Genomic DNA, 23,310 nt, shown 5'->3' on the forward strand with positions numbered 1-23,310 from the left:
ATATCACCTCTGCAGTTACTCAGAGAATCATGGGTATATTAATCCCCATGGTGGTCTCCACGCGGTTTTACTTGCTTAGGACCCAACGTCATGGTGTCTACAGGCCCCATATTCATCGAGTTCCACCCTTTCTCTCATCCAACCCAGTCAGGTTTGCATTACTTTGTCAAAGTCTTCACCATTATAAAGTGGGGTTCCCCAAAAAGAAGAAACTTCTTCATGTCAAAATATCAACAACAAGATCTCATAAAACAGTAAGTTAGGCGACCATGGTAGTTTGTGTGGGCAAAGTGTCCTTGATTTTATTTTGAGCGCACTGCGTTTCACTTTTCTTTTCAGCAAATAAACGAGTCATGGAAATATGAACTATCAAGTGAAGTTTCTCCGTCCAGGCCACCCTGAAATATGTTCAGGCCATTCAAACGCCCCCAATTAGGGATGAGCCTGCTACTCGTTTGATCATGTTGAAGAAGATAATGGAGGATAAGCCCAATGAGATCGCTTGACACTAGAAATGAATATAATATCCAAGACCATAAAGACAGTGACAATCACATTTATTGTTCAAGCTACACCCATATGGATCGGCAGAGATGTGGTTGAGCCATTTCCATGAGGTCCACAGAAAAGAAGGCAAACCACTTACATGATCAGGGGCAGCCAGTCAACCTCTAGGTTGTACAGTATGGTGGGGAGTTGCTGATCCACAGTGTAGCTTTTCTTGTATAGATCACATGTACCCAACAGCAGAAATCAAGGAAAATTTCAGGATCAATCGCTGCATACGCTTGAGTGACTGTGACTGTGACTGTGACTGTGAGAGTGTCGCCCTGGATGAGAAGATTGTCTCCACCGACCTTCCCTCGTCCGTGGTCTCGTCCCCATGATTGCGTTGCGTGAAGGAGTGGCGGATGCGAGTGGAGTCCCATCATTGCTTCTCTTTTTCCTTCGTTGCTCGCAAAAATTACAGCGATTCATTCACGGCCTTTCGTCCGGCGGATGGGCGCTATTAAATGCATGGCTGTCGGACAAGGAAAGATCGGCCCTTTTGTCATTGTCAAAACTCCTGCTACGCATTAATGACTCTCTCTCTCTCTCTCAAGACTTCCCTGTTTTTACGGGAACCGAGAAGGCCCAGCCTGCTCGTGCAGCTTGCTTACAGGTGAAAATAACCTGCAAATCGCCAATCTTGGGAACGCCAGGACACAAGAACGTCCCTTCCTTGCGTTTTACATTCCCGTCCGCCGTTTGCAAGACACTGCGGAATGTCGAGTGAAATTGTTTTTCGGGGTATAACTGCGGCGCAAACAAGCTTTTAGCGGCGTTTCCAATGGGACAGCCTTAATTTAGAGTAAACGGTCCCTTACGTCATAGAGAGGCAGGCACGTTGAAACTCCATGCGGGGATTACAATAAAGGGACTCAACCATGTCCAGGGGCTTTCGTCTTGGGATAGTCATGTCATTAGATGAATCTCTCAACTAGAATAACTGAATGGGTTCGCTTTCGTATGGCTCAATTGAGATCTTTCATTGGAATTCAATTAATTAGAGATTGGAATCGCAGTTCATCGGTAATCGGTTGTACTCGATATAAACTGTTTTTCTCGCAATGTAGGTCTGTTTCTGATTATTGGTCAGCCCATTTATTTAGATTTCGCAGAAAAGTAGATTTGAGAATGGTAAAAGGGGAGAGTGGGGGAGTTGTGCACTCATTGTCACGGCAACTGGTGAGTAAAACTGTTGACTAGAAAGACATGCGCTCCCACTTCTCTCCCTCGTTTCTCCTATGTCCTCCCGCTAATCTCGCACTTTTCGTCGTCGTTGCCTCCCTCTCTCTTCTCCCCTTCTCGAACGCTGCCTTGTATCCATCTCTTAAGTGACCGAACCCGCAATGAAAGCCAGAAACGGCGGAATCGCGGCTTCTTACAGTCTGCCATGATGTCTCGCCTCCCTCTACTGTTGTTGCTCCCCCTCCTCCTTCATTTCCTACCTCTGCTCTCCCATTCTGCTTCCTTTTACAGTAAGGAACTCCCTCTCTCTCTCTCCCTCTCTCTCTCTCTCTCTCTCTCTCTCTCCACTTCTGTGTGTGTGTGTGTGTATTTTGTATCAACTATCCTGATCTTACACTGATATCTATGTGTATAAATCTTCATGCTTTGCTGCTGGAATTTAGTACTTGTCTCGAAATTTCGTTTTCATTTTAGTTTCTGCATTCAGATTTGGCTTTGTCTTGGTTCTAGTCGAATCTAGAACTTCCTTTGCTGAAGTTGATATTCGGTATTTTTGAGTTCCAAGAACTAGAGGAAACTTGTCATAGATTATTTAGCGTGGTTGGTACCTCTTGAACGCAGATTTTTCATTGTTAATTGACTGTGGTGGGAAGGATAACTTCACTAGCCAGTTCAACCAGTCATGGACAGCCGATGAGTTCTACACGGGAGGGAGCACTGCAGTTGTCTCAAATACAGGGAATTTCATTAGACCGCAAGAAACCACCCTCCGGTTTTTCCCAATTTCCTATGGAAAGAAGAACTGCTACAATGTTGATGTCCCAAATGGCCGTTACTTCATTAGGACGTTCACGGTGTACGATAATTATGATAATAAGATGCAGACGCCAAATTTCGATGTTTCTGTGGAGGGTACTCTTGTTTTTAGCTGGAGATCACCTTGGGGAGAAAGTTTTAGCAGAAACGGAGCGTATGCAGATCTTTTCGCGTTTATAAATGATGGGCAGGCAACAATTTGCTTCTACAGTATTGCCACTGATGCCCCGGTGATAGCATCTTTGGAAATCATACAGGTCGATCCACTTTCATACGTCTCTTCATCAACTGGAACGAATCTCATCTTGGTAAATTATGGTCGTTTTAGTTGTGGATCTCAGTCTTTTGGACCAGGATTTACTAATGACACAGATTACTTTGGTAGAAATTGGCAAACTGATGCGCGCCTTTTTCAAGGGAATCGAGTTGTCGGGCCACTTTCAACTGCAGCCCCCATTCATGGTGCTGACCAGGCACCTGACTATTTTCCAGAGCATTTGTATCAGACTGCATTAACTACAGTTGGCGTGAATGAAAACATTGAATTTATACTGACAGTGGATGCTCGAACAGATTACATGATATGGTTTCATTTTGCTGAGATTGACCCTCGTATAACTAAATCTGGTGAAAGAGTCTTTGACATATATATCAATGGGAAAAACGTTAATAGAGTAGATATATTTGAGCAAGTGGGTAACTACACGGCTTTTACATGGAATTACATACTACGGAAGCTGAACAGCACACTGTTGAGAGTGGACCTGGTCCCAGTCGTTGGCGCTCCTTTGATATGTGGTCTCGAGAACTATGCTATGCTTCCACTTGACTATGTCACAGTTCCTAGCCAAGGTATGAAGTTTGTGAATTTTTCGTTTTCTTGATATTCTTAGATCTTTTTCATAAGAAGACATCTCATATTTGACGTGTCCATGAAAACATATTTTCAAAGATTTTATGGCCAAATAATGTGGTACTGCATTGTTTGAGACACCAATTTCTTTCGTCTAAGTATTGCAAATTGGCAGTATTGGCAATGAGAGCATTGAAGGAGTCACTGCAAATTCCTGACAGAATGGGCTGGAATGGTGATCCGTGCGCTCCGTCCACTTGGGATGCTTGGGAAGGAGTAACTTGTCATAATGACGAGAATGGCCTTGTCATCACTCACTTGTAAGAGCATTTTGTTCATATCAAACTAACTAATTCTCTTGAATCTTTGAAGGAAAATATGTTGTCAAGCCTAGTACAGAACACCCCTCCAGTCCTACTATAGAATATTGAAGTAATTGGAATCAGCAATCTTCATCTCAACTAAAACTGCATTTACTGTAGAAGGCTTAAGTGTCTTTCACAATTCGAGTCATGTGCAACCCTGTCTGTATCCATGTCACACTGACAGGTATAGCTTGCACACTTCTAGAACCAATTTTGTGAAGTCCTCAACATTTTTTTACCTAGAATATGAGAGGATACAGACCAGGAGCCAAAAGTGATTGGCCATATGCACAGGATGTGGTTTGCTTAGAAGCTGAATAACAAAAGGCTAAGAAGCATTATGATGATAAAAAGGAAATAATTTGGCAAATTTCTTAAAACACATGAAAAAAGTACTTTATATGGTTTGAAAGTCTTTAACCTTTAACTTCTTAAACTGCCCTGTCTTTCACTTTCCCAAACCCAAGGGAGTTGTGAGCATGCCTTCAGATTAAATGACAAAAGGAACACCTATCAATTTGTTGTTCAGTTTATTTGAGAAAAAACTTTTTCATTATGTACTTTTTTTTAATGTTCAAATATGTCCTTAACTTTCTTGGAGAAACAGCAGTATGTCATTTATGCATATTATTAATCCATGAAGTTGAACTATTTTAATGTTGCATCTACCCTAACATTTTGTTTATGTGCACAAAAGTGCAGGCTTATAACAACTTGAATGCTTATCATTTAAAATGTGCAAACTACTTGAATTTATGTTACACTAACTTTGTACATTTGTACTTGTATCACTAGGGATCTTGGAAGTCAAGGGCTGAAAGGATATGTCAGTGACCAGATAAACCTTCTGACAAATTTATTGAGCCTGTAAGCCATATGTTTGATGCTTGCTGTAAACTAATGCAGATATTAATTCACATTTCAACAACATATTTCTCATTAGGAGTGTGACATGATTGTTGAGTTTATTGTACTTGTAAAGTTTTTGCTAATATGTGACAGACTTCTTGGTACGAAACTCTTGAAAGAGAGAATGATTATCAATTTATTATTGAAGATATAATGTTTCAAAATTAAAATTCCTTGTGTACATTGTTATGGTATGCGTTGTTCGGATACTGAAGAGAAAGAGGTATGAGCAGGGAAGATAAATGCAGTAAAAAGGAAAAGAAAGATGGTGAGAAATGATATAATACTTTTGGGTTTCTAATAGATCACGGTGTAGTCCATTACTCCATTAAGTAACACCAATGTTCTAGGATGTTACCAGAACTCTTTCAAATTTCCTTGTTAATTTCTCTACTATCCTAGTATCCTTTCAGATATGCACGATGGCACTGTCAATGACTTTCTGATTTATATGCAAGACTATCACTACAACCACACTTGTTGAATGTTGACATTTCTCTCCTTCCTTCAAATCGTTCTTAGCAAGCTGCTGAAATCATGATTTAACTTAAAGAGATATTGACTTGGAGCAGTATTATGATGTATACCAGTGGCAGATTCAAACGTTGGTAAGGAAAAAGGAAAAAGTTCACACCTGACGGGCCTCATGAGGCTGGCAAGAACAAGTGCTATAGCTGGTGAGCAGGCTGGATGAGATGGCCCTTTCCTCACCTGCTGTTCACCACTATTTAAATTTGGGATTCAGTGGGCCGTGTTATATTGGCAGGCTAGGTGAATTTTCCATGACACCTACTAACACAAAACTCTGTGTTTGTTTGCCTGCAGTATTGCCTTTGGGGAGCTATGTTAGCACCGGCTGAACTTGATCAATGTCTCTTTGCTTTCTGGAACCTTTTTAATCTTGAAAGCAAAGTGAGAAATAGATAATAATTTTCTGTCTTATTCAGCCGGATACTGCAGGAGTCATGGTTTAAATTTCCCATCTTGTCAGTACTTAGAGTCTAGTTTTATCCAACTCTAGGACCCTCATTTAGGATGCCTCAGCTGCATACATCACTGCAAATAGGAGAAGAGAAATAGAATGAGAAGGATTGGCATGGTGCTGCAGAGGTGAACCTTTTAAAAGGAATTCTTAGGAAATAAGAAAATTATTATTGGGGAAAAAATAGAAAATGATTAAGTAAAATGTCATTATGGTCATTTCGTGCAGCATTGTGCATAACATACCATGTTATACACTGTACTACATTATGTAACGTAGCTATCGTGAAAACCGATGTGGTACACCTTTGATACTAGTCTTAGGTGTGTAATGTAGGTCTAACACTTGTATCATACAATTGACTTGGCAGAATATGAAGAATCTGAACCCCACCTTCTTGATCGTGCTTTAGAAGCCCCTCAGATCTGACCTCAACCGGCTTAAGGGTTATGTATGATGGTGGTTTTGTGTGTTAAGAAAAACAGTATTTAGGAGCAAAATTTGTGCCTGGGAGACTAATAGCTATAGGTCCTTCATATTTCTAACCATTTAAGGTACTGCAGAATCTTTTTAGTAGATATTGGTTAAACCACTGTCGAACCTTTTTTTTCTTTTGTTAACCTTTGACGTAGGTGTAATGCTTGGATTCATTTGAATTTCTGATATGATGCACATCAATACCGTTAGTTAGACATTTTTGAAAGAACTGCAACATGTTTTTCTTTTAATTGGTGCATCTGTGGTGGATTCCATATGTTTATGTTTCATCTTATTGGACAACAAGGTGGTGGTCTATGTTTTATGCCACCATCCATTTACACCTGATCTGTTCAAACAATCAATAAAGGAATTCACCTGGAGAACGAATCAGCCTGACCCAAATATTGTTTTGGTTTCTGATGATCAAGATGATACATTAGAAACTTTGGTTGTCTCTGATTGTGAAGATGCGGATATTGCACCAACAACATCATATATACTACCAATACATGAAGAAGAACTTAGTCGAACGGGAAGACTTAGTGGAATAAGAAGAACAAAACGAAGCGAAAAACTTAGTGAAGCCATCAAGTCTTTATTGTGGATATATTTTCCCTCTTACTTTGATTAGTATAAGGCATTGCTCTTAAAGGTTTGAATTTTTAACGTGATGTATTTGATACTTTACTGTTACAGTTATGTATTGGGAACTTTAACTAAGTTGATAATGCACTTTGAGTACTGTAAGGTTTCTCAAATTTGTATGTTTTAATTGTCGCTTGTTACTTTTTTGTACAATTCTTGTGCAGGAAAAACTTTTCCCGTTTTTTCCTAGTATTTTGGAATTTTTTTTTATTTTTGTAATCTTTTCATGTTTTTCTATATCAAAAGTAGCAACCTTTTTATGTCACCTACATTAGATATGAAACTATAGCTCCAACTGATGCATGACATGTTACATACTCTACAAATGTTGACAGTGTATGCTTTAGTAATGTTGCTCACAAGTACTTTCTTTGAGAAATACAAAATCTTGAAAAAGGTAATAATTACTCAACAAAAAAAATGTACATCATGGACTTTTGTATGATCCTTCTTCATCTCTTGAAGGTGCCAGTGCAGTTTCATGTGGTCAGGTTAGTGAGACATGATCATACAAAAACTCACTCCTCTATCTCAAAAACCGTAGCTTTCTGTTTCTATACTCCTAGAAGGTTTCTGATTTTTCTGCTAGTTTGGTTGATCAAATTTACTTGTCACAGTCTGTTATATGTTAGAGACCCTCTTAGGTGCCTTCCTAGCATGCTAATATTGATAAGCAACGCAAGCCCTTCATTTTTCCTTTAGGTGGTTACCTCTTCCTTTCAACTGCATTTTCAATTTGGAAATATTCCTATTCTGACAAATGTTGTATAATTGCTTCCCTTATCCTGGCTCAAATCTCCTGGTTTTTGCTGTGAAATTTAAGTAGCTTCTTTGCCTTGTGAAGCAACATGGTTTGGTTGGTGACGTGTCAAAACTTGAAATGTATTTTTCTTTGTAACAGAAATTTAAGTTCAAATGGCTTGACTGGTAATATACCTTCAGGGCTAGGAGGTGGATCTCTTGTACAACTGTAAGTTATTTTAATTAACCCTTTTCCATATGCCCAGTTAAAATTCATACTTCTTTTTTCTTTTGGAGTCACTTATGAATTGGCACATGCTTGATGCATATGAAATTCAACCTTTATAATGGGGTCATAATTTGTGCCACTTTCATAGAATAAATCTCCTTTTCTTCTTGTTGTTTTTTTTTTTGTAACCATACAAAAAAAATTAACAATTGTTTGATTTGCCCCATACAACTTTGAATATATCATGAAAGGGCTAAAACTTAGCTACAAACTGAGGGAATCTCACGTCTGCTTCAACATGGCACTTTGCATTTATTTTCTAATTGTAAGTGGTGACTTTTAGCTTGACTAGTTATCACCGAGATCATTTAAAAGCCAGTCATGCTCAAAACTTTCAAATATTGCATCCTCTTCTAGAGTTAGCTATTCCATGCAATATTGGCTATGATGGATATTTTGACCCAGTGAATTATTCACATGTAAAATTAAGGAATTGGTGTTTGGATTCTTTACAGATCAAACCTAAGGCCATATAACTCAAATATGGACTTCATGCTTCTGATTTCTTTGCTATAGGCCTCAGTTTTACTGACAACTATCAAATGTAGCCTATTTTTCTTGCCCTTCAGCTCTAGTTAAAATATGAGTTCTGGTAAATCAAATGAGAGATCTTCTTTGCATAAGATATGAAGAAAACGTTTTCACCTCTGGCCCCTTCTTGACGGTTGTCAACTGAAGTGAGTTTGTATCAGGAAATTGGAAATTCTGAGGCATATATTTGGAAATACACTCAAATGCGTGGCCTATAAATCAAAATTTCCACTGGAAATGTCCAAAGACTGAACATTTGAAATTTGTGAATATGTAGTTTATTTTAGATCCAGGGGTTGATATGTTTGTGTTTTTCTCTCTCAATCTTTCAGTGAGTCCTCATAAATCATAACTGCTTGTAATTTGCTTTCTGGCTGTAGATTTTGTAGGCTTTTATAGCTTACATTGTGGGCTATTTTGCAGGGACTTGTCTCATAATATGTTTTCCGGAGCTATCCCTGATAGCTTAGGTTCTTCAAATCTCCAAGTTGTGTAAGCTTCTTGCTTGACTTCTGAAGGAAGATTTTCAATCTTGTGGAATGTCCGTTAATTACTTTTGTCTGGGTTATCTTCCGTATCCATATTTACCTGCTAGACAATGATGATGGTTATTCATTGCTGCATTCTATAATGTTATGAGCAAATCTTTTCCTTAGGCATGTATGTTTTGAGTTTACACTCGAAAAATAGTCTATATTTGCTGCGGCGATTTTCCATGTAATCTGGTAAGAAGCTGAATAAGTTAGAACCCTTTTATGGCACATTTTTACACATTTAGGAAGCAGACATGATATTTCTTCATTGACTGAATGTTTACAGCAACAGTTTGTTTCCTTTGAGTATGCTTGATGGGAAGGGACAGAATGCTGCACCAAGGGACGCAGTGTTCTTTTCTGCCATTCTGCCAATTTGGTGGAGTGGCAGGGAATGCATCAAATGCATTTCTCAGTGCAAAAGGGACACGTTAAATTCATCTCTTGTTTTGTTTCATTTTGATTTTAGCTGCAGAATGAATATGATCATCTGTTCCACCTACTTAGTGACACGATTCAAACTATTAAACACCTTTGTGGCTGTCTATGTATATGGATGTGCATAAAGAAGGGACATCTCTTGACCTAAAGCACTTGTTAAATGCTATAAGAAAAGCCCACTGATGGGAAAAAGCCTTCCTGCGAGGCCACCATTAGTAGGGCAGCTGTGAAGTGAGTGCCTTAGGGTGGATGCGTGGACAAAAAGATGATATGCTCGACTATGGAACTCAATAATATATGTTTCAGTGAATTTTGGCATACTGCAATCACTTCCATTGTTGAAGTCTGGTTGTTAACTAACTAGACATTTGACCTTCAGCTAAATCATGTGGGATGCCATTATTCTGTTCATCTGATTCGGAATTAAATTTGGCGTCATCCTGGAAATTTTATGAAAAATAAATTTGCCAAACCTTTTCCTTTTCCTCTGCTGCTATTTGAAGGCCTGCATTTGAGCACCGATGAAAAAGTATTTTTTTTTCCAGTGCATGCTTCATCTGATGGATGAGATACATCTATACATTTGTTGCTGACATGAATGCTAATTCATTACGCAAGCGTGTCTGCAATGGGATTTTCTTGTCATTGTCAACATTCCATTTAAAGGATCCAACACATAATCAATACTGTCCATAAAGTATATTTGACAGTTATCAACAAATATATAAGCAGAGAAAGCAATAGTTCAAGAAAATGAAAAAAAAAAAGAACTTCTAACATGCACATATTGTCCAAAACCGATTGTACATACCTGTTTGTATTTTTGACCATTTCATGAACTTCATTTAACTAGAGAAAAGGATCCAAAACTCCATCATGAGTTTCTCTGCTGAATGTCCTCGAACCCAGTTTCTTGTTTAGCTGATATCATGGTTCTGAGTTGCTGACACTGAGAATTCCATGACAAAAAGCACTTGAGCCAACCCTTTTCTCTTGACATTACGTTGCTGGTATGTCCAATTTTTTTTAGTAGAAGCATGTCCTTTTGAATTTCGGAATCTTCAGGAAGGTTGTGGTGTTAGACTTTGTTTTTTCTTGTCATGTATATCATGACTACCAGTGAATGGAATATTAGATATATTACATTATATATAGCTCTTTTTGGTTCACAATAGAATCTTAGATTTTTCTTTCAACCATTTTGAATGGCTGGACTAAATCCAGTTTAGATGAAGAATTCATTTGTTGTTATCTGATATTTTCTTATCTAAAAAGATTCTGCTTCAACATTTTCTTTATATGATTTGTCAATAAGTTTTTGCCATCATTGCAGGTTATTGGATGATAATGAATTGGAGGGACAAGTACCTGATAAGCTTTACTCTGTTGGTCTGCACGGTGGAATGATTGAGTATGTAACTATGTTGTTCTACATTCACCTGCTGAAAGCTTCATGATTTTTTCTAAACAAGAACAAAAAGAAGTTTTCTTTTCATCTCCGCATATGTTAAAATGTCAAAAACTAAGATGCTTTATATGCATTGTAAATATTATTTAAAAGTTGACAAGTGACAACTACTATATAATTCTCGAGGTTTGTGTGTCACCTTTTGTTAGGATGTCATTTTTAAGTGAGGAACTGAAATTCTATGATTTTTGAAATGTCAACTTCCAACTTCATGTGAAACAGTGAAAGTGATTCCCATTGTCAAGGGCATGATATAGGCAAATTCTGAACTAGTTGTGATTCAAGAGTAAAATGTGAACATAAAGTTTCAGATCACTAATATCACTCAAACAATTAATAACTGAAAACATGATGATTATGCTAATGCAATTCTGCATTTTGAGCTGGTTTGCTAGGTCCAGTATCTAAAGGTACACAGAATAGCTTCTTAGGTCAAATACTGGTTGTACCTCTTGGATTATCTGTTCTCATTGGCACACTGCATGCAAGAATGTATGTTCAGGATAAGTTTACTTCTTAAACAAATAGAAATGGTAGTGGGTCCATATGTACACGTCTCCCCAGAAACAAACTTTTGTGTGATAGCTGACAGAGCTTTAAATCTCTGAAACCAGGTAGAGTTTATGTGCTTTGGAATTGGATTCTGCATCTTATGTAGTTGTTCCTTGTGTCATTCTCCAGCCAAGCTGGGCAGAATATAAAAATATAGATTTATAAGCAAAAATTTGAGAACTGTGCATAGACAGCCCTTAGCTTGATGGATCAGGATCTCTTAGCTTCTGATCCAACCTAAGACGGTAAGACTGATCCAAGCATGGGGATGGTCCTATCGTCCCATTGAAGCTGTTGAATTAACACTATCAGATATGAATTCATCATGACAAATTGGCTGACAGCAGCATGATCTGGATAGGCACCAATAAAAGCATCTAAATGCTACGGATGAACAATACAATGAAATGGGGCAGAATTATAACTTTTGAGCATCATAAAGATCTCTTAGTGCTTGGTAGCTCCAGACTGAGAGTTGCTTCATGGATGTAAATAGTCAGTTAGTTTCTTGCAGATATGTTATATGTACATTAATTTTATCCAGGTTTGCTTCATGTGAAAGTAGACAGCCTGCACTATGTCACACCACACCGTGTCAAGATGGCTGGATGACACGAGTGCAGGTATGGGACATGGCTGATTCATATTTTGTAATATTTTGATATATATCGATATTTTTTGTATAATATTTGAATATAAATAATGAATATATGTGTGTTGGTTAACCCCACACTCAATATTTATACCTGGATGTGTTCCCGCACCTAGATTTCTTGAAGATGTTTGAAACTGGTATGGCACCTGCTCCCATATCCAAACCTGTAGCTGCACCTATGTGGCATGTCCTGCAGTATCATTTTCTCCTCAGTTGCTCAAGTACTTGAGTAATGAACGACCATTTTGATCCCATCTTATTTAACATCAGGAACTATATATGCATGTGTGCACTTGTACTACTGTCTGACATATAGCTGAAATAACTGTTCGTATGCTTGTGTTCTCTTAGCCTAACATGTGCATCAGCATACGTGAGCACTGTCTTTTAGGGAACAAATAAAATTAGCCTCCTTAGAAAAGTAAGAGGTTACACTAGAAATTCATCTTAATTATGACAAACGAAGCCTGTTGATAAAAAGCCATATTGGCAGTTCTTGTAATATTCTAATTTCAACTTGGTACCCATTATTTCAGTTCTCTACTCTTTATTCTTTGTCGTTCATGTTCTTCTTGCTCTCTATGTCAAGTTCTTATCGATTTTCATTTCCTACAAGGGTTTTGATAGATGGGAAATACTTTCTCACAAGGCTTTCTGCCTGTCTTGCTGTTTTGCAGTCTTTCTAGTAACAAGGGGCTTTGTGGTGTCCCCACTTTACCAGATTGCCCATTTTCATGGAGCAGAGGTAGCCTATCTAGTGGTGCAAAAATTGCAATAATCTTAGCAAGCATCACCTTTGTACTTCTCCTCGGTCTACTAATTTATGTAGTCTTCATCAGAAAAGGGAGAAATGACTATGACTTTGGGCTTCCTCAGGATTTAGTTTGTAAGTGAACTAACTTCTCTTCTTGTTTAGTCTTTCTCCATGCTGAAGAATCTTTTATTTTTATCCTCATGTTCACCATTTCCATAGCACTGATTGAGAACATTTCTCTCCCGTGCTAGTTTGTAGCTCTGGTGTAATATGCACTGCTGTAAAGTTCACTTACTCCCAACAGCAACAAAGACAGCTATTCTAAATCTGATGAGCCATGAGTAAATTAGTGATTATGTCGCTCAAAGATAATGTTGTTTCAGCTTTTATAATATGTGTTTTATTGGTTAATCTACCAAACATATATCCTCCTATCATCTCCTGGTTATTATTTGGGTTGTCCAAACAACCAGCTGTTCTTCCTTTGGGAAACAAGAAAAAAATATGGTTGAATCAGAGGTTTGTCTAGACTCTAAACCAATTGGTGTTCTGACAGGTTCCTATCTTTGTCCCAGTTAGGTTTTTTCTTGAATCTGTCCTAAATTAATTGAAAGGACCCGGCTATTAAAGTTTATGCAAGGTTTCTTTGCATAAAGTCTATTTGATCTAAAGTATGTGACCAGTCCTTGTGTTGGTCATCGCATGGTTCCTGTAAAAGAGTAGCTAATCATTTCTTGGAAGCTAGTAGAACAAATTTCCAAATATTTAAGTATTGGCAAAAAGAGGATGATGTAGGTTCAGTTGCTCATCCCATGCATGCTTCCCTGTATCCATGCAAGGCTGTATTCATTCAGCATAATCTTTACATTTGCGTTAATTGCTCAGCGGGTAGCTGCCAAGTCACACTTTGATAAATCCATGTCTTTTAATGCAGTTCCTTCTTTTCGATGCATGAGTTATGATTTGGATTCTTTCACAAAGTGAAATGAAATTTATTAATGGTGGAACATAAAATTATGAACGCCTTATTTTATAAGTTACGTTTTTTTGTTTCTAGGATTTTCCGGTGCTATCTGATAGTTTATGCATTTACATAGACTTTAACTAATTTTCATGTTTCTCTGTCAGCACTAGCAGCAAAGAGGAATAGGTATCATCGGCAGAAGTCATTGATGCTTCTAGAACTGGAGACACAAAATGCCAACGGATTTTCATCAAACTTGAATCCGCTTGGCCTTTCAACCCAGAAGCAAAGCACCAAATGACCATGTGCTGCAATGTCTGTCTCTGCTTCATTCAGCCATCGTGGAGGGTCATACGAAGTGTGCTCTCAAAGATGGACTCGTGAACTGCATGAAATCCACTTTCTGCTCTTCTTCCGCCTCCTTATTAATTAAGTTTGGATCAAAGGATCTGGTAAATGCGTCCATTGGACCATGCAATAAGGATATGTGCTAACTGGGTAGCATAATATGAAACTAGTGTCTGTATAAAAAGAGAAAGATGTAAATTTCCCAAATTTTGGTTATAATATGCCTCTGGAAAGGCATCACGGGTGCGTCTCCAGTGTACTATCATATGGCTTCAGTAGTTTACTGCGTGTTGACACTGTGCATTGGTTTCTGAAATAGTTGTTTGTCTCACGCAGAAATTTGGTCAATTGAAGTGATTGAATAATTACACGACATTATTGTAAAAGTTTGTAAACTATCAGAGAATGGCATAGTTAAAAAGAGATAATTGTTTTCTTGCGTGGTATGGCTTAATTGAATTCCTCCAAAGGGTTTAAATGAACTACTTCCTTTCACTCTTTCTTTTAGTTGTCTTGAATCTTTCTGAGAATTCTTACTTATACACATTATTAGGGACATTTTCTAGGATATCTTAGTTTTAGATGGAACAATATGCTTTTCTGGAAGTTGGTGCATTTGATTGTCCAGCTGGTGCCAAACAATCCAGTCACATCTATAGCTAAGGTGGAAACTGTAACCGTTTAAGAAATTGCTAGAACAAAACATAAAGCTCATTGAAAGCACTATCCGACTTTGAGTGATTATGCCTCCATACCTGAAGACCCACTCCTTTGGTTGGTAGGTGTGGATGGGTTTGATAAGTGTAGATTCGGCAATAACAAATAGATTTCCTAAATGGAACACCCAAGACCTTGCCCTGTAGTTTCCTCAGACTCAACTCAAGCTTGAAATTTGGGTTGCCAATTTGAAGAAGTGCCAATCTTTGCTGCGAGCATAAGAACAAGTGTTCAAAACCACTATTGCAGCAATATACGTCAAGATCAAGATATATGCTAAACAATGTAGAAAATAAGAGACACCAATTTACGTGAAAAAACTCCCAATAATGGGGTAAAAAACCACGGGCAAGAGAGGTATATATTTATACTTCAAAGAGGCAATACAAGTACGTTGTTCTTCTTGTATAGAATAGAATAAATCATTCTCAAGAATGAATGCACAAGAAAACGACAAGAAAAGAAATCACCGTATGTTCTTCTTTTCTTTTCCTTGTTTTCTTCACTTTCTCTCTCTACACTTGAACCCACATGGCTGCCTAAATCCACAATCGTGCTCTTCTTCCTCTTTCTTTCTTGCCTTCCTTCTCTCCTTCTCTTCATTGCTCTCTTCTTCTCCTATTCCTCTTGTTGTGAGCAGCCACCCAGAAGAAAACTCTTCTCTCTTTTTCTCCCAAAAGAAAAAGAGAGAGAGAGAGACGTAAGAGAGGGGCACCATCGAGTGCCCTCCTTTCTCCCACCCGTCACTTAAGTGACAGGTCGGGTCGGGTCCTCTTTTGAGGCTGGACCCGACCCAATAAACTCCCCCTCCAGTCTCAAAAGAAGGAATATACCTGCAAAATGAACAAAATTAATACACTGCTTTAAAAGCAGTCATCCCAACTAAGTCTCTACACATGTCATGCTTCTCTTTTGGTAGAGACTTCGTCATCATATCTGCAGGATTCTTCTCTGTATGTATCTTCTCTAACTGAATCAGTTTTTGCTCAAACACATCACAAATCCAATGATATCTGACATCAATGTGCTTGGTCCTTGAGTGGAACATTGAATTCTTCGTCAAGTGTATGACGCTTTGGCTATCACAATGCAACACATAAGTCTTCTGACTAAGGTCTATATCATGAAGAAAACTCTTAATCCACAACAACTCTTTACAAGCTTCAGTTGCTACAATATATTGTGCCTCTGTGATGAAAAGAGCAACACACTTTTACAACCTGAACTGCCATGATACAGCTCTCCCTGCAAAAGTAAAGACATAACCAGAAAGAGACTTTCTAGAGTTCAAGTCATCTGCCATGTCTGCATCAACAAATCTTTGTATCTTTGGATTAGATTCACCAAAACATAAACAGTAATTTGAAATATATTTAAGATACCTTAGGATCCACTTCACTGCTGCCTAATGCTCTTTGCTTGGATTTGACAATAACCTGCTGACTATACCAACTGCATAAGCCAAGTCTGGGCGTGTGCAAACCATAGCATACATAAGACTCCCTACTGCGGAGGCATATGGTACATTCTCCATTCTTTCATTCCCATCTGCTGAGAATGGACATTGCTCATTTTCCAATTTAAAATGTGCTGCTAAAGGTGTCCTTACTGTTTTGGAGGCATAGGGTACATTCTCCATTCTTTCTTTCCCATCTGCTGAGAATGGACATTGCTCATTTCTCAATTTAAAATGTGCTGCTAAAGGTGTACTTACTGTTTTGGCATCTTTCATGCTGAACTTGCTAAGCACCTTCTCAATGTATTTCTTTTGTAATAACCACAACTTCTTGGCCTTCCTATCACGAACAATCCTCATGCCTAATAATTATTGTGCTAGCTCCAAGTCTTTCATATAAAAGAACTTGCCCATATCCTTCTTCAATTGACTAATCAATTGAAAGTCTTGTCCAACAATAAGCATGTTATATACATATAATAATAAGATAATGAAGTTACTTGATAAGAACTCTCTGATGTAGACACAATGATCTACAGCTGACCTGCAATACTTTTGATTTATTATAAATGCATTAAATTTCTTTTACCACTGTCTAGGTGCTTGTTTAAGTTCATACAAGCTCTTCTTTAACTTACAAACCATGTGTTTCTTCTTGGCAACCACACAACCTTCTGACTGTGTCATGTAGATTTCTTCCTCTAGATCTCCATGAAAAAAAGCAGTTTTTACATCTAACTGTTTTAACTCCAAGTCTAGACATGCCACCAAACCAAATATTCTTCTGATAGATGACATTTTAACAACAGGAGAAAAAATTTCATCAAAATCAATACCTCTTTCCTGCTTGAAACCTTTCACCACTAACCGAGCTTTGTATCTCAACTTACCTTGACCTTCATTTTTAAGCTTGCAGACCCACTTGTTCTGTAACACTTTCTTACCTTTTGGTAGCTCTACCAAATCAAAAATGTGATTCTTATACAAAAAATTCATCTCTTCCTGCATAGCTTTAATTCATTCCTCTTTATGCACATCATTTAGCATCTCTCCATAGAATTCTGACTCTCTAATATCTTCAAACATAATATATTCATTAGTAGAATATCTAGTAGATGGTATACATGTTCTTTTTACTTCTTCCCAATTGCTCCTCAATTAGCTTTGAATGCGAAGTAAGCTCTCCCTCCAACTCATGCTCATAATCAGTTTGAATCTTCATAGGGCTGCCATCTATATACTGTTCATCTGCCTCTCTTTCCTCTTCATCAACATCTTCATCAGTCTCACCATACTCAGATGAAAATTCTTCAGGTTCTGCATAGGTTGGCTCATAACACCACTAGCATTCACACCTAACTTCGTGTCTGCCATGACATCTTCAATAGTCTGATCCTCTCTGAAGACAACATCACGACTCCTGTAGATTTTATGATTCTTAGAATCCCATAACCTGTAACCAAATTCGTCATCTGCATAACCAAGAAATATTAGTGGAATAACTTTATATTTAGTTTGGTTCTATGTTCTTTTGGTACATGCATAAAAGCTTTACAACCAAAAACTCTGAGGTGATCGTATTTAACCTCTTAATCTGATCAAACTCTCTGTGGAATATCTCCATCTAGAGGTACTGAAGGAGACCTGTTTATTAAATAAACTGCAGTACACATTGCCTATGCTCAAAAATACTTTGCCAACTTAGAGCTAGATAGCAAACTTCTAACTCTTTCAATTATAGTTCTATTCATCCTTTCTGCAACTCCATTATGCTGTGGAGTAAAGGGAATTGTCTTTTCATGTCTAATAGCATGTTTTAGACAATAATCTTGTAAAGAAGATGCTACGTACTAATCTCCATTATCTGTGCGCAGTGTCTTCATCTTCTTACTAGTCTTGCGCTCAACCGCTGCATGAAAAGTCATGAAGATACTACTTATTTCACTTTGACTTTTACTTTTCATTATAAACGCTCATATCTTCCTAGATGCATCATCAATAAATGTGACAAAATAGGATGCTCCACCTTTAGATGTCACATTTATAGGTCCACATACATCTAAATAAACTAAATCTAATACATCTTTAGCTTTTTAAGAGCATTTTTTCTGAAAGAAAATTTGATGCAACTTACCAACCAAACAATGATCACATGGAGATATCTGTGCACCATCTGCCTTTGATAACAAATTCTTCTTGGTGAGCAAATCGATTCCTCTTTGACTCATGTGACCTAACCTCTTGTTCCACAAGTTTGACGAAGTACCACTAGTAACTGCATTGACATCCACACTACTGATCTGAGACTTCATGAGCCAAATCTGTTACCTCTAGCCAACACTAATGCCCCCTTGGTCAGTTTCCAACCTGTCTGACTAAACGAAGTACAATATTCATCTTTACTTAGTCTTCTTGCGGAAATCAAATTCATTCTCAGGTCTGGAACACGTTTCACATCTCTCAAGTCAACTTGCATCTTGTACTCGTCTGAATGCAAACATCTCCTATCCCAACAATCTTCGAAGTGTCACTGTTGCCCATGTAAACTACTCCAAAATCACCTGCTATATAGGATAAGAATAACTCTCTACATGGTGTGGCATAATATGATGCCTCTGTATCTAAAATCTATGTAGAATCACCATTCTGAACTGTAAGACAATCATTTTTTTCAGATAAAAATAATACTACCTCATCATCTGAAGCAACTGCAGTGTACTCTTTTGACTTCACATTCTCTTGACTTTTCTTTTTCTGTTCTTTTTCTTCTTTTGATTTCTGCAATCAATCTTCTTGTGCCCTGGAATACCATAGTGAAAACATTTACCTGTCATCTTGGGTCTTGATTTGGACCTACAGTTTGACCTGTCATGCCATTTGTTACGGTTTTTCTGTCTGCTCCTGCCTCCCATCACTAGTACTTGTGAGCTACCAGTACCAAGAGACTTTCTCCTTATCTCTTTATTTAGAATGTTGCTCGTTACATGCTTCATCGTAAGTACACCATTTGGAGCAGAGTTGCTCAAAGAAACAACTAAAGTCTCCCAACTGTCGGGAAGAGAACTAAGCATTAAGAGTGTGTAACTCATCATTTAATATCATTTTCATGACTGACAACTGATTGATTATGCTCTGCACTTCATTCAGATGCGCTGACACTGATTTTTCCTCTCTAAGTTTCAAATTTACTAATTGCCTAATCAAGAAAGCCTTGTTCCCAGCTGTTTTCCTCTCGTAAAGATCATGCAACTTCTGCCATAACGACTTCGCGTTCGTCTCTGCGGATACCAAATGAAAAACACAGTCATCTAACCATTGTTTGATGGTGCCAATGGTTTTCCTGTCCAATAACTTCCATTTTTCATCTGTCATATTCGTTGGCTTCTGGTTCTCAACGGGTGCATATAGGTCTATACAATACAACAAATCTTCTATTTTAGCTTTTCATATGATCCAATTATTCCCATTTAGAGAGACCATCCCAGTGGGGGTCAACTCCATCCTTCAATAAGACTGCACACAACCAACCTGGCGCTAACCTGGCTCATATACCACTTTATTATAGTCGTAATCCCCAAAAAGAATGGTTTAACAACAATAAAAGAGGGCAAACCACTATAAAACTGCTAAAAACGGAATCACAAAGCTGCGAGCATAAGAACGAGTTTTCAACACCACTATTGCAGCAATATACGTCAAGATAAATGCTAAACAATGTAGAAAATAAGAGATACCAATTTACATAAAAAAAACCCCAATAATGGGGTAAAAAACCACGAGCAAGAGTGATATATATTTATACTTCAAAGAGGTAATACAAATACGTTGTTCTTCTTGTAGAGAATAGCATAAATCATTCTCAAGAATGAATGCACAAGAAAACTACAAGAAAAGAAATCACCTTATGTTATTCTTTTCTTTCTTTTGTTTTCTTCACTTTCTCTCTCTACACTTGAACCCACACGGCTGCCCAAATCCACAACCGTGCTCTTCTTCCTCTTTCCTTCTTGCCTTCCTTCTCTCCTTCTCATACTCCTCTTGCTGTGAGCAGCCACTCAAAAAGAAAACCCTTCTTTCTTTTTCTCCCAAAAGAAAAAACGAGAGAGAGAGACGTAAGAGAGGGGCACCATCGGGTGCCCTCCTTTTGTTAAGTTTTGACTTGCACCTGTTTGAAAGACGCAGCTCCTTAACAATGAAGAGAGCCCCTGCAGACCATTTCAATAAGAGATGGGTAGGTTCCCAACGGTTGTACTTTTTGAGGGACAAATGGTGAAAGCACATGTATGTTCACCAAGTATGACACATCTAAAAACCTCGATGTCTCCTTTGATATTAAAAGGCAAAACAAGGGAAAGTTTTTGCATTATCTTATCTTGGTAAAAGAGTGAGCTTCCATTGATAGTTCCTGGACTGTCATCCTGTTTACCCTCCCTTAGAAACACGCTTTAAGAAAATTGAGAGTATTTTCTGTCCCAATTCCGTCAGCCACCTTTCTCCAAGAACTCCCCACTGACTAGCCATTCATGATTTCCAATTGAGTGTTTTCCATAGGGAGATGACACGATCAGCAAGAAGCTTCTGATCATATAGAATGAATGGCTCAGTTGGGGTATTCCTCTGGCGAAAATGACAAAGGGCCCAATTCAGTTATTTCGAACGATGGTGGCTATTATTTCCAGTGCTGTGATTGGACCATTGTTGGCCAACTCGGAGTGTCGACTTGGGGATCGCCCGAGTCGGCTTCGCGTCATCCTTTCCTTAGGCCACTAGTCACGAGCCAAACTACTCGGCACCAAAGCTCGGGGTGACTAGGCCAAGAAACAGCTGACCCGTTAGATTGGTAACTCGGATTGGAATTGCCAGAGTTTGGTTTTAACCGTTTTAAATGTAAAAATTCATCTTGACTCTAAAGTTCTTAACCTTTTTTTTTTTTTTTTGCTTTGCTTCTCTCAAAAAACTTTAATCTTAGACATGAGAGGAATACTAGACCAACTATTTTGTAAATATGTTCTCACCCACAATTTCTAAACATCCAAAAATCCAAAAGCCCATGGACAATAAAGTAGTTGAGAGAGAGAGACATAAATGCAATCTTAACAAGTGTTTCTAGATTCATGGTTTTCTTTAAGGTTAGTTAGAATTGTTGACAAATCATAATCGCGTTGTTCTACTCAGTAGATTAGAGTACAATAATACAGTAAAAATACACTATAGGTCATCTGCCATTAGTTTGATTTCCAGTTTTGCCAACCATGGATTAGACTGCAAAATGGATAAAATTAATTGGAAACATCGCGTTGGAGGTGATGATTACGATCGCCATTCTTCAGCAACGATATGGTTAAGAATCTCCATGCCAATACTATTAATTTAACTTGCAAAACACAAACTGGACCACTCTCACATTGACAAACTATACCATTTTGCCTGCTTTAGTGTCTTTAACTACTATTCATCCGACCACGAATATTGCGCCTCCATTTCCCTACCCAAGAAGTCTGAAAAGGCCTACATTAATTCTGAAGAAAACTCGTCATACTTCTTATTGGTTTTTTTCTTGTCCATATGTTCCTTCTTTTTTCTCTCTTTGTTCCGACACACGTGTAAAAGCTTATTCGGTCCCTTCCTGATTTGCATGCTCGTTACTTGAATATTTCGTTTTTCTTGAAGAAAGAACCACTTTTACGTTGTTCCGAGTTTCCAAGGCAGCAATTGTACTCACAAGGACTACCAGGTTAAAGGTAAGAATGAATTCATTTTCCTTTCACAAAATGCAACATATACAGCTGGTTTATGAAAGAAAAATTACCAGTATTTATGAGTGGATGACAATTCTTACTGAAGGGTAGTTGCCGTTTATGCTGCACCAACGAACGTAGTCCAATGTAAAGACTGCATTATTTGCATATCAGAGTATACCTGTAATTTTCATCCATGTGGTAAAGCAGGCGTAAGGTGGAAATTATGCGAACCCAAAGGAGAAGCTATTAACTTATTGTATCTCGTCTTAGGACGAACATCTTTTCCAAGTTTTCAACTGTTTCTCGTGTTTCCAGAGTATATGAGTAAAACACATTTCCACCATGCGTAAATGCTAGAGAGATACGATAAAATTCAAAATGAAAAAATGTAGTTAGGCAGCATTTATGAATGAAGTTCACGTAGAAAAAAAAAAGATTACTCATGGAGGCATTACACCGGCCAATTCAGTTTCTTTGCTGAAGCGTTGAGAGATCTCTATTTCAACAGCCTAAGTAAAACAAGACGTCGCCCTTCAATAGTTAGGCAGCATGATAGGTCATCGGTAAAGCAAAAAGAGGATAAATCCTACGAACGCGTGAAGCCCATGGAAGCCGCTCATAAGTGTTCGGCCTGAATTTGAATAAATCACTCTGTCTCTCTATCTCTCTCTTTCTCTCTCCCCTTGTGATTAATCTTTCATAAATATGCCCTTACAGCAAAGAAGAAAACAGGAAAGGTTCGGTAAAGTTTGAGCAATACTAATGGTCATAGCATGAACGACAACAATGCGATTATATAATAGCATGGTCTGGACACCAACAGTCGGAGTCATGGGGGTAAAGACCACCAACAATTACCTGCACTAGAACCAAGTTACGTCACATATGAAAGCGCCAACAACTAGCATTACCAGTTTAAGCCTTTAACTAAAATTCAAAACTTTGGGATCACTGTATCTTTTCTCGGAATGGGTAACGTCGTCCTGCAATCACAAGTAAACCAGCATTAAATTTTCTGTTTGACCATGCAGACAGATAGTTGCACATACGGTTGGAAAGAACATTGAGAGGGATTTTTCTTTTATATTCTTGGTCGGGCATGAATCTACACGTGCGTGCATGTGTGCCTTTCATGGTGCTCCGTGTGTGTGTCTGTGTTTCTGCAATTGTTTGTTAGTTAAGCTGATGGAACTCCCATCCAAATGGCCCGAACAGCCAGTGGGCACTCATCGATCTAATGAGACTGCAGTGGTACTGGTTCTCCATCTGAGAAGAGAGAGAGAGAGAGAGAGAGAGAGAGAGAGAGAGAGAGAGAGAGAGAGAGAGAGAGAGCGAGCTC

At 38.2% G+C, this 23,310-nt stretch overlaps 1 protein-coding gene across 3 annotated transcripts; it reads left to right on the forward strand.

Annotated features, from left to right (window-relative positions):
- The first annotated feature begins 1,731 nt into the window (after nt 1-1,731).
- On the forward strand, nt 1,732-14,496 carry LOC116264222 (receptor-like protein 4). 3 transcript variants are annotated; one of them, XM_031644321.2, is made up of 9 exons: nt 1,732-2,021; nt 2,353-3,399; nt 3,576-3,720; nt 4,561-4,632; nt 7,683-7,751; nt 8,766-8,834; nt 10,650-10,727; nt 12,669-12,877; nt 13,874-14,496. In XM_031644321.2, the coding sequence occupies exons 1-9, from the start codon at nt 1,937-1,939 to the stop codon at nt 14,008-14,010; spliced, it is 1,911 nt and encodes a 636-aa protein (XP_031500181.1). In that variant the 5' UTR covers nt 1,732-1,936; the 3' UTR covers nt 14,011-14,496. The 3 variants fall into 3 exon arrangements, with proteins under 3 accessions (XP_031500181.1, XP_031500182.1, XP_031500183.1); XM_031644322.2 differs by lacking the exon at nt 13,874-14,496 and adding an exon at nt 11,881-11,959 and having other exon boundaries at nt 12,669-12,810; XM_031644323.2 differs by lacking the exon at nt 12,669-12,877.
- Nucleotides 14,497-23,310: the final 8,814 nt, after the last annotated feature.

The sequence above is a fragment of the Nymphaea colorata genome, chromosome 11 (assembly GCF_008831285.2).
Source record: "Nymphaea colorata isolate Beijing-Zhang1983 chromosome 11, ASM883128v2, whole genome shotgun sequence".
Classification (NCBI taxonomy): Eukaryota; Viridiplantae; Streptophyta; class Magnoliopsida; order Nymphaeales; family Nymphaeaceae; genus Nymphaea; species Nymphaea colorata.